General features: G+C 39.3%; 1 protein-coding gene across 1 annotated transcript; it reads right to left on the bottom strand.

The window, feature by feature from the left end:
• Positions 1 to 1,461: 1,461 nt before the first annotated feature.
• On the bottom strand, positions 1,462 to 10,926 carry LOC147542251 (cysteine-rich receptor-like protein kinase 10). Its single transcript, XM_086632279.1, has 8 exons — positions 10,750 to 10,926; positions 4,644 to 5,418; positions 4,426 to 4,560; positions 3,689 to 3,810; positions 3,399 to 3,609; positions 2,265 to 2,502; positions 1,978 to 2,128; positions 1,462 to 1,881 (listed from the first exon to the last, which is right to left on the bottom strand). Exons 1-8 carry the CDS (start codon positions 10,759 to 10,761, stop codon positions 1,573 to 1,575), a joined length of 1,953 nt encoding a protein of 650 aa, XP_086488405.1. The 5' UTR covers positions 10,762 to 10,926; the 3' UTR covers positions 1,462 to 1,572.
• Positions 10,927 to 12,704: the final 1,778 nt, after the last annotated feature.

The following is a 12,704-nucleotide window of genomic DNA, read 5'->3' on the forward strand; positions in this document are numbered from 1 at the left end:
CCCGCTCTAACTTGAGGGGGAGTGTTGGAAGGTCCACTCCACTCGGCCAAACCGAGTGGACTTGGTCCAAATAGGAATCCTACTACAACTAGGATTCCTTAGGTATTAGGATTATAATTTAGATTAGTTTAGGATTAGTTTAGATAAGTTTTGATAGCTTAAAACTCTTCATCATGTAAACCTATATAAAGATCCATTCATTATGTAATGTACAAGTTGTAAGTGAATAATATAACCAAGGTATTTACCTAAACTATTATCTCTCATCACCATCAACTATTCTCCTTCTCGGGTCTCACCCGAAGCTCTCTTCATCATCTCGATTATCTATTCAAGATCATCATCACTCCCTCTCGGTCTCTCGGCTATCATAACCGAGACATTGTCTCCTTCACTCTCGGTCATACCCGAGCTTCACCACTCTCGGGTTTCCACCAAGGGTCGTCACATACCTCTCGGTTATAACCGAGACATTGTCTCTCTCTCGGTCATCAACCGAGAGCATCACCTTCTTCATCTCCACTCGTTACATTCGAGTGTGTTTTATATTCAAAGGTTTAAACCTTTTCACAGGCTTTGCCCTATCCTTATTTGATCTAATAGAAAAAAAATACATTATCGATGTGGTCATTTGGACCAAAATAATACGACTTAGTGATAATTTAGGTCGGAATAGTTTAGTTTATCCTTTGCTTTCTCTTTGCTTATTTTCCTATTTAACCCCACCTCTTTTCAATCCAAGAGATGAAGATCGACAGTTGGAGAGATCTCAAGGCAAAACGATGAATGAGAGATCGATAAAGTAATCACAAATCCAAAAATAGATTGGAAGAAGATGATTTAGGGATTTTGGTTGGATAAAGCAAATCTCAAGTCGAGAATTAGATTCGACGAAGATGATCTAGGGATTTTGGTTAGTTAAAGCTAGTAGCCGTAGTGTTAATGGAGTGTTAGACTAATCAAGGTGTAACAAGAGTGTTAGATTAATACGTTTAGAGAGGTTGTGTTGTATCATATTCAGTGTGGCATGTCACAATGAATTCTAAGCTCATAACAACCTAACCACCATCTAACAAACTATAACAAACCTCTAACCGACTCTTCTATATATTTATAACTTGTAACCATCATCGCTACAAGTTCTCAGTTTTTCTAATAAAAGCAAGTGACGATTTGTTTCTTTCAATTTTGATTTTAGAGTTTCTTACTGTTTTGTTTGTACTTTAATGGAGGTCTTAGGTTCTATTTCGAGGTAGAATATGTGATTATTGAATTTAGATTGTTAAAGGTAGAAATAATAATAAATTTGTCGGACTTTAGGCTATATGTTGTTGGGCTTTAGGCTCCTTTAATTAGTGGTTTAACTTAGGCGGTTATCGTGCTTATGGCATCTTGGTGATGTATCAATGGGTTGTAATGACTAACGTACATCGCAATCAATTTCTCAAAAAAAGAAAAATAGAGCATTTTGGGGTCTGGAAGAGTCCAATCACTACAAATTTCTCAATTAAAACAAAGCAAATTATAGTATACCTTAACAAAAAATAGCATGACTTTTTCACAGATAAGATGTTACTTGCTAGAAGAACTTGATGCTGAGGCACTACCCCTATAATGATTTGAATCCTGCTCTCTCCTAACTGTACTTGATCGTGTTGTACTTCCTTCAAAAGACGTTGGTTGTGAAGGAGGTGGCAAAGTAAAGGACGGGCTATTGAGCATTAAAACAACTGCAGACATGGTGGGTCTATCTTCAATATTCTCTTGAACGCATAATAATCCAATATGTATGCATCTCATAACTTCATTTCTCGAAAAGTTCATGCCCAAGGGCGGATCCATCAGCTCTAAACTTGTACCTTCTCTCCACTTTTTCCATGCCTGTAGTTAAATGTGATTCATCAATTACAAATTTCAGAATATGGGGAGTTCAAACTTTGGGAGTCTGTAGTATGTCATTCATGGGTTTATACTTACATAGCTTAAGAGGTCCTGGGGTGGAGCTGTCTGATAGAAAGTGATGATCTTTCTTCCGCTAACAATTTCCAAAATCAAAACCCCGAAGCTATATACATCCGATTTGACCGAGAATAGTCCATGCAATGCATATTCGGGGGCCATATAACCACTGCATATAAGCATTAATGTAACTTATCCAAATACTGCACAACTCCTTATATGTGTGTGTGTGGGTGGGTGGGTGTGTGTGTGTGAGTGCGCATGCGTTTGCGGGCGTCTGTGTTTAATACATTTGCAGTACTTACTATGTTCCAGCTATTTTACTTGTATTTCCTTGAGTTTGATCTACTACAAAAAGCTTAGCCAAGCCAAAATCTGCAATTTTCGGGCTCATGTTATCATCCAACAAAATATTCCCAGCCTTAAGATCTCTGTGAATGATCTTTAGGCGAGAATCTTCGTGAAGATAAAGTAGTCCTCGAGCAATCCCTCCTATGATTTTGTAGCGTGTCCCCCAATCTAAAAGCAACTTTCTTGAGGAATCTACATATTATTTTAACGAACTTTTCAGGCTCCAAAGTGTTAGAGAATACTGATCAAACGATAAGGAAGTACCTTCGGCAGTCAATAGCATATATGACAGTGGAAAATTGAATCAATCAATAGTAGTATATATTATCTCATCTATATATGTACTGATGTACACAAACATATAAAATCTCATTTCCTCTTATAGCTCTGTTAGATCAGTAAAAAAAGAGCTATATAGTTTTTATCTATTTACCCTTTAAGCAAATTCTAATGCCCAAGGGGTGTGAGATAAAACAAGAAATTAGACGAAGGCCCAATTTTAATTAAACACGAATTACATTTTGTTTGATTAAAAAAATCTAATATTTGTCTTTGTTTGGTTAAAAATTCAAATATTTGTATTTTATTTTGTTAAAAACCCAGCAAATTTTTGCAACTCTTTTTCAATTTTTCGTAACGCTTGCAAACCAGTTGCAACCCTTTTTGCAAACTAGTTGCAACCCGTTGGAGCCCTCTTGTAAGCCGTTGAAACCCTCTTGCAAGTCGTTGCGACCCTCTTGCAAGCCATTGCAAATTACGAAAATACGTAGAGAGTTGAAGACTAGAAGAAATTGAGTTATCCTTTTTCATCAAAACAAAAATTTATAGGAAGTTCTGACTAAATTGCCCTAATATTAATACCTTCAATAAATGTCACTATGCACTTTCCCTTCATGAAGGGCTAACATTACCAAATCATGTTCCATCCCTAAAACACTAGCTACAACACCATGTTGGAGGATACTGGACCCTCTCTCCTTGAAAATCAGCTTGCAGCGAAAGCATTGCCGAAATTTCTCTACTTAACAAATTATAATGCCGAAGATATGTGGGATAATGCTAACAGAAAAAGGGTTAACAGGACGCACCGAATAGATACTTGTCAAGACTTCTGTTTGCTACATATTCATAGATGAGTATCTTTTCTTCCTTTTCCAGACAGAATCCCATTAGCCTGACAAGGTTCCTGTGTTGAAGCTTATGCAACAAGACCACTTCATTCTTGAATTCTTGTGAACCTTGTCGAGAACCACTTGAGAGACGCTTCACTGCTATTTCTTGCCCATCTGGAAGCACACCCTGTAAATATATAAGAGGTCAATCTACGTTTTATCTATTTATATAATAATTTCCTTCCTAAGGATGTACATGTTTTTACCTTGTAAACTGCGCCAAATCCACCTTCACCAAGTTTATGAGCAGCAAAGAAATCTCTTGTAGCAACTTTGACTGTTACCAAGTCAAATTGCAAAGATTCTGCACTTACTATCGCATCCTCATCTACACAAACGCAGAAAATATAGAGTAAATTAGAAACTTTTCCTAGGGGACTCCCATTTCTAAATGGAAATTAGTGACTTCCTTGTTCACGTCAAGCTGTGGGTGCAGAATTTGTCACTCAGACATGTTCAAAATTGCAACTTTCCCTCAAGAGAGGAATCAAGAATTTCTATCGACGGAGTTAGTTTATATAGATTACTTTAATGAATACTTAGACCCGGAATGATTAGTGTAAGACCTATACAAGGGAAGGACATGCTTAATCGACAAAATGTTCTTTTTCTTCTTTTTTATCGGGTGAGAAATGCAATTTCAGTGACAGAATTTAGCGTGCAGGCAATGAGATTGACTAAAGCTTGCTAGATATGGACCAAATTATCTCAAGTTCAAGAACAGAGTTCTATCCAAACACACATAACTTTGTTCACTTCAATTTCCAAAGACAAGTGGAAATAAGATAATTTCTACACTTATAAAACATTCAATTTTTTTCAAAATAACCCGAAATCATAAACGAATTGGCATATCTTAAAGAGTTTGTAAAGCTCCATTAGTATTTTCTAAGCGAAAGCAGGATATCTATTAGCCCCTTAAGAATCATTGAGATTGACTTACTTAAAGCACCATATGTAGTAGCTCTCATCCATCTGTTCCTCTTGAAGAAACACAAAGATATTGCTAAGAACAATAAAACCCCACCAGTAACCGTCGGAACAACAATAGCAACAACATTACTTGATGATCCATTTCCTGCACAAAAGTTTGACTTATTCTTTAATAAACAAGAGCAACAAAAAACACTCCAAACAACAAAAGAATTAGCAGTTCCATACCGGAGACGTCCGGCTGGGGCGAAGAACCTTCAAGTGGTGGGGGTGGTGGTGTTGGTGATAGTAGTGGTGGCGGCGGTGGTGCTGACAGTTCATAGAACATATCATTTGCAAATCTAATAAAGCAACTTAAGCTAAGTATTTGAACACTAATTTTTGCCGAACAACACTGAGGGATGTAAGCAATTAAAAATTGCAAGCAAGATGAACAAGAAGTTGTTGATAAATCTTGATTACACTGAACCATCCCATAAACATTTTTGAAATCTGCATACCTAGAAGACCCAACCTCAAATTTTGATTGCTTTAATACAGCCTTAGATGAAAGATCATCCAACAAATCTCCTAATGTTTTGTTATAAGTAACAGGATCAGAAGCATCTCCTGCTGTAACAGATACAATCATACCAATATCTCCTTTAGTGAAGAAATTGGTATCAGAAAACCGTAACAAACAAGTGTCTAATCTCATTGTTACAGATTTTTTATTTAAACATTTTTGTGTAGTAAGAACATATGATTGGTTTAAACAAAATTTGCATTTCTCCATTGAAATATCACCTCTACATTGAACTAAACCATAAACAGTATCCGGGTTGTTACCGAATGAAGAATTGAAGTAACCATTGATAGAACCATTAGAGATGAGAGATGGAAGAAGGGTTTTGAGATTGGTTTCATATGAACTACCAGAAGTATAATTTGGGGAGCTAGAGGGACAGTCAAGTAAGATATCTTGAGCTTGAGTTTCTAGTGGGTTTAGTAACAAGAACATAATCTGTTATAACTAAAAGTCGCGGAAGCTCGAACCTATTCTAGAAATTGATCCGATTATGAAGATTAATTGAAAAGCTAAGCCAAAATCAAATATGCGAGCAGAATTTAACGAGGTTCGGCTTTAAAGCCTACGTCCTCGGGCGAACAAGAAATCTTTATTGAAGGATAGATGAAGACGACTAACACAACCCGCAAGTTCGTCCCAAGATGGTACCGTATAGTAATAACCTTCTATACTAAATCTTCGACGACCGAGAAATTTAACACCGCTCAAAAAACTATGAAAAATTTCTCTCACTCTTGCTCTCTCTCTAGCTCTCTAAAGAAGAGTTGTTGTTGCTTGTGTTGGTGTGGTTTAAGCACTCAACCCCCCTATATTTATATATAATATAAGCCGGTGGGGATTGGAAGAAATTTGGAAACCATCCAAATTGAAACCGCCACTCAATTTGATTTTCAAAACCGCCTCATGTTAAACCGCCTCAATGAAGAAACCAAGCATCTGCCTCTTACAATTCTCCACCTCGTACACAATTTGATACACTTCAAATTTTGGACGAACACCAGGATACTCCTTGTAAAATATATCTGCTTCTTGTAACTTCATCCGACTGCACCATATGTCCATGGCTGCCTACGTACCCTTTTACAGGATCAAGCCTACCGTAGTTCTACCAACCCTTCACATAAAGATTATCTTGTCGCCATTACGCCCTTTCGGGCAACTTAACACGAGCCGATTTGTAGCAATTCCAGACAATGCTGAAACTTGCTACACGTCACCACTTTAGTCAACATGTCCGCGGGATTCTCATCTGTGTGTACCTTCATGAGAGAAACATCACCTTCCTCTATGACATCTCGTACAAAGTGATACCTGACATCGATATGCTTAGTGCGAGCATGGTGAACCTGATTCTTCGCCAAGTGGATCGCACTTTGACTATCACACCATACATCCACGCACTCTTGCTTAATCCCCAGATCATCCAGAAGACCCCACAACCACAATGCTTCCTTCACACCCTCGGCCATAGCCATATACTCGGCCTCCGTAGTAGATAACGCAACTGTAGATTGTAACATCGATCGCCAACTAACTGGAGCACCATGTACCTTAAATACATAACCAGTAGTAGATCGTCTTCTATCTAGATCGCCAGCATAATCCGAGTCAACATAACCGCTTACCTGACATGTGTCTCCACCAAAGCACAAACCCGTATCAACGGTACCCTTCAAGTACCTCAAGACCCACTTCACAGCTTCCCAATGTGTCTTCCCCGGGTTTGCCATAAACCTACTAACCACACTGACCGCCTGTGAAATATCTGGACGAGTGCACACCATAGCGTACATCAAACTGCCAACTGCACTAGCATACGGTACACGATCCATATGATCCTTCTCCACCGTAGTAGTGGGAGATTGTTTTCCCGAGAGCCTGAAGTGTGGTGCCAAAGGTGTTGACACCGCCTTCGCATTCTGCATCCCGAACCGAGAAACTACTCGTTCGATGTAACCTTTCTGATTCAAGTACAGTTTCTTACTTGACCGCTCTCTCTTAATCTCCATTCCCAGTATCTTCTTTGCAGCGCCCATGTCTTTCATCTCAAACTCTTGACTGAGTTGAGATTTCAACTTATCTATCTCCACCATGCTTCGAGAAGCAATAAGCATGTCATCCACATACAAAAGGAGATAAATAAAGTCACCTTCGCGAAGCTTTTTGATGTATACACAACAATCATAGTCACTTCTGCGAAAATCATGCTTTAGCATGAAAAAATCAAATCGTTTGTACCATTGGCGAGGGGATTGTTTCAATCCGTAAAGAGACTTCCTCAAACGACATACTTGATTTTCTTTACCCTCAACCTTGTATCCCTCAGGTTGAGCCATATAAATTTCTTCTTCCAAATCTCCGTGCAAGAAGGCGGTTTTAACATCGAGTTGTTCCAGCTCAAGATCACTATGAGCAACAATACTCAATAGCACCCGAATAGAAGTATGTTTCACGACCGGTGAGAAAATCTCATTGTAGTCGACCCCTTCTTTCTGTGCATAACCCTTGGCCACTAGTCTTGCCTTATACCTTGTACCCTTGATTTCGGAAGAATCCTCTTTCTTCTTGTACACCCATTTACAACCAATAACAGACTTACCTTCGGGCAATGGGACAACCTCCCATGTCTTGTTCTTGTGGAGAGACTCCATCTCTTCTTGCATAGCAACCAACCAACTCTCTCTTTCCTCCGCGGTAATAGCTTGTTTGAAGGTGACCGGCTCGTCGTCTTCCACCGAGAGTGCATATTCAACCACATTTGCCTGCCCGTAATGCCTAAGAGGTTTGTCTGACCCTAACCTCTGTACCGGCTTATATAACCGTTTCGGCCTAGTGTGTACCGAAACATCCTGCTGCTGTTGTTGTAAAACTTGTGTACCTTCCCCTTGAACCTCCTCATGATCGGGTTCATCAATTTCCTCATCCTGAGTTTTGTCCTGATGCTCCACCTGATCATGATTCCTAGAAACCCGTTGGTCTTCGGCTTCTACTTCCACTACTTGAGCTTTAGTAGACCCAACATCACCACAACTAGGCACCGTAGCTTTCGCCATAGCTACAATAGATGACTCATCAAACACCACATCTCTGCTGATTACAAACTTCTTGTCTTCCGTACACCATAGCCGATAACCCTTGACTCCTGTAGCATATCCTAAGAAAATTGCCTTCTTTGCTCTATTGTCAAGTTTGTTACCTTTAACATGGTAATAGGCCGTACAACCGAAAACCTTAAGTCTCCCGTAATCTGCATGTTCACCTGACCACACCTCGTAAGGTATGCCGCCATCTAAAGAAGAATGTGGAGACCTGTTCACAATATAACAAGCTGTAGCAACAGATTCTGCCCACCATTCTACGCCTAATCCCGAATTGGAGCGCATACATCTAGCCTTCTCAAGTAGTGTACGGTTCAATCTCTCTGCGACTCCATTCTGCTGAGGTGTGTTTACTACTGTCCAGTGCCTCACAATGCCTTCCTGATTACAAAACTCCTTGAATGCCCCATCCGTGTACTCGGTCCCATTATCCGACCTTAACGTCTTCAGCTTTCGACCAGTTTTGTTCTCAACCATTGCTTTCCACACCAGGAATGTGTTGAATACCTCATTCTTATGCTTCAGAAAATAAAGCCAGACAAATCTCGAATGATCATCAACGAATGTAACAAAATACCTGGAACCACCCTTAGAAGGTAACTTTGCCGGTCCCCAGACATCGGTGTGTACGTAGTCTAACACCTCTTTGCTCCTGTGCTTGCTTGTAGAGAACGTCACCCTGTGTGCCTTCCCGAACACACAATGCTCACAAAACTCCATGCAAGGCTTCTTCATGTCCTTCAACAAGCCTTTCCCGCACATCAAAGATAGACCCTTTTCTGACATATGCCCAAGGCGCATATGCCAAAGCCTCGTACTAGCCGTTGGATCCCTTCCACTGATTCCTACTGTTACATCTCCCGTAATTGTTGTCCCCAAAAGTTTGTATAAATTACCGTAACGAGTACCTCTCATTACCACCAAAGAACCCTTAACGACTCTTATGGAGCCATTCTCTATAATTATCTTACAGCCGTTCCGCTCCAACACACCAAGGGAAATTAGATTTTTCCGCAAATCGGGTATGTGTCTTACGTCCGTCAATGTTCTCACCACTCCATCGTGCATCTTGATCCGTATTGTTCCGAGTCCCACAGTTTTACATATACTATCATCACCCAGTATAACTGTACCACCATCTATACTCCTATAGGTAGTAAACATCTCCCTATTTGGGCACATATGGTGTGACGCCCCTGAATCAAGCATCCACTTATCGAAGATCTTCTCAGACACCTCTGTCACCGAGAAACATTCGTCCGCCTCTTCTGACACATATCCCGCCTCTTGCATCTCTTGTTTCTCCTTGTAGCCTTCGTTCTTTTGCTTCAACTTTCTCTTTGGACAAGTCGCTTTAAAGTGGCCAAGCTCACCACAACTAAAGCACGTTTTCTTGAAAGAGCCTCTAGATTTGGATCTAGATTTCCCGCCCTTTCCCTTTCCCCTTTCATTACTCCTCCCCCTCGTTACAAACAACCCTTGTGCTTGTTCTTTGTCTACTCCACCCGACGCCATACTGCTAGTAGCAACCTTACGAAGGTCATCCGCTAATAGCGAATTTCTCGTCTCTTCCATGGTTAGACTATCACCAACAAGCATCAAAGTTTGAACAAGGTTCTCATAGGATTTAGGTAATGAAAGTAACAATATGAGGGCTTGGTCCTCATCCTCAACCTTAACATCAATATCCTTCAAATCTGAGATAATCCTGTCAAACCTATTCACATATTCCTGAATAGAAGAACCCTCTTCCATTCTACATGTGAATAATTTGGATTTTAAGTAGACCTGATTCGTTAAAGTTTTCGTCATGAAACTGCTTTCTAGCTTTAACCACACACCCGCCGCCGTTGTTTCTCCGTCTACTAGGAACGCCACGTCCCTCTCAAGACACAACATAATGGTGGCCCGTGCTTCGAGATCTAACTCCTCCCAATCCTCATCTGACATATCTCCTGGTTTCTTTCCCGTCAACGTCTTGTGTAATTTCTGCGAGATTAACAGATTCTTCATCTGCATCCGCCAATAAGAAAAATCGTTTTTCCCATTGAACTTCTCTATCTCATATTTCCCTGCTTTGACCGTACCACTTCTCGATCCCATCTTCTCTTCGTTCAATCTCAACAAGGCTCTGGTACCAATTGTTATAACTAAAAGTCGCAGAAGCTCGAACCTATTCTAGAAATTGATCCGATTATGAAGATTAATTGAAAAGCTAAGCCAAAATCAAATATGCGAGCAGAATTTAACGAGGTTCGGCTTTAAAGCCTACGTCCTCGGGCGAACAAGAAATCTTTATTGAAGGATAGATGAAGACGACTAACACAACCCGCAAGTTCGTCCCAAGATGGTACCGTATAGTAATAACCTTCTATACTAAATCTTCGACGACCGAGAAATTTAACACCGCTCAAAAAACTATGAAAAATTTCTCTCACTCTTGCTCTCTCTCTAGCTCTCTAAAGAAGAGTTGTTGTTGCTTGTGTTGGTGTGGTTTAAGCACTCAACCCCCCTATATTTATATATAATATAAGCCGGTGGGGATTGGAAGAAATTTGGAAACCATCCAAATTGAAACCGCCACTCAATTTGATTTTCAAAACCGCCTCATGTTAAACCGCCTCATGTTAAACCGCCTCAATGAAGAAACCAAGCATCTGCCTCTTACATAATCAGACATGAAACTTGCAGTAGTAAATTCATGGAGTTTGATGGAAAAAGATTCTTCATTTGGTAAGGTAAAGGTGTTTTAAGTCTGCATTTCTTTTGTGGTTTATGGGTTGGTTGACTGCAGAAGGAAGTTTGTTTATTACTAGCTACTCACGTACATAACTGCCCTTTCCGCGTCAGATTTGCAACAAAACTAAAAAAAAAAAAGCAAACGTGTTAGACCAGAAGTCTAGTAATTAGAATTGAAAATTGTGGTTATGTTAATCTCCATCTAGATGCTTACGATATTTCTATATCAAAATGGGTTTACGTCACGTATTTTTATCTAATGGCAAACAAAAAACAGTATATCATCAATATGGTCATTTGAACCAAAATCTTACATTACTTAATGATAATTAAGGTCAGAATAATGTCCCTAAGTGTCAGCTTGGGCAAATTATTTTGTCAACCTAGGTGGATGACGTTGACTTTTTTTTCGGAACAATTGAATAGCATAGACTGAAAGAGTTACAATATTTGACTTACAAAGAAATACATCAATCAATACACTTAAAAGACTAAATTGTAAAGAGTTGGCCATGGTTGGATCAATCAGGCGAACCCCTAATTAGTAGGGGTAGAGACGGTAGCCGCAAGATTGTGGGCCTCCACGTTGCACACACTCGGGCAGAACGAGAGGGCTACTGAGCTTCCACGTAATCTATCTCAATTGTCGTTTATCTCATAATATAGTCTCCAAGAAATTTCTGGATCAACGGTTGTGATTAGTTTAAGGAGAACCCTAGAGTCCACTTCCATGATATAAGTAGAAATACCCTGCTCCTCAGCCAAATCCATACCAAGTCGAAATCCTAGGGTTTCACTGTGGAGAGGTGAAGTCGGTTGGAGGCGATTACTTTTTTCTTGTAATACTACCTTTCTATATAGGGAGCTATACAGGGAGATTTTGACATTGACCCCCACTTTGATATCGATATTATGACTACACACCTGTTTTTTTAACCCTTAATTTACACTCCCGTGGACGGAAAACGTTAAGTTCTAGTTAAATGTCAGTTGTGCGAATCACACATGTGAATCAGGACAAAAACACCCTTATATGTTATTTTGACATTGACCCCCCACTTTTATATTGATATAAGGACTACACTCCCGTTTTTATAAATTTTTTATTTAGACCTCCACGTGGATGGAAATCGTTAGTTTCCAATTTAATTTCAGTTGACGGAATCACAACATGTAAATCAGGACAAAAGTACCCTTATTTACATTTTAATTTTATTCTCAATACTTTCTTATTCTTTATTCTATTAATCAACTTCATCAACCACAAACACCTACTTCCTTTCATCGGCTCCCACCACCCCTACACAACCACCAACACAATCTTTATCTTCACAAGCCTCTATCACAACCATCATCATCCTTAGGGTTTTAGTCAAAGATCAAAGTTGCATTTAGAGGTCAACTCATTGGATAAATCAATTTTGAGAGTTGATTAAGAAGATGATGATGATGGCAATAGTCGATGATCGCCATGATTTCAAGACAAACTCATTTTAGTCCATGTTTTTAAAAAGATATTACTTCATTTTAAGATGTATAAGTGTTGATACTTCGATCCGTATTTTTGAAATGAGATAACTCAATTTTAGGATGTATAAGTTATTCGTACATTTTTCACAAAATTTTGCAAAATCACTACCTGGGTAGTAGTGTTGATAATGATGGACTTGGAGATGATGAAGATTATAAGATTCATTATCAAGAAATTAGTTTAAGAAGTTCGTGGAGATTAAGATTGTGGTGATGGTTACGTAGATCGGAGAAGATGAAGACGATGAAGATGATGGTGTTGGCAGTCGATGAAGGGGATAGTTGTCTGTGGTTGATGAAGTTGATCAATGGAAGAAAAAAAGAAGAAGATATTGAGATGGAAATTAAAATGTA

The sequence above is a fragment of the Eschscholzia californica genome, unplaced genomic scaffold (assembly GCF_041429995.1).
Source record: "Eschscholzia californica isolate CP2 unplaced genomic scaffold, dmEscCali1.0.p SCAF_4, whole genome shotgun sequence".
NCBI lineage: Eukaryota > Viridiplantae > Streptophyta > Magnoliopsida > Ranunculales > Papaveraceae > Eschscholzia > Eschscholzia californica.

What these genes read in the sequence shown, in the direction of transcription:
- LOC147542251 (XM_086632279.1), bottom strand. An exon ending in AGTAAAATAGCTGGAACATA is followed by an intron (nt 2,129 to 2,264) that starts GTAAGTACTGCA and finishes GCTTATATGCAG; the next exon opens with TGGTTATATGGCCCCCGAAT. An exon ending in CCCAGGACCTCTTAAGCTAT is followed by an intron (nt 1,882 to 1,977) that starts GTAAGTATAAAC and finishes ATTTAACTACAG; the next exon opens with GCATGGAAAAAGTGGAGAGA.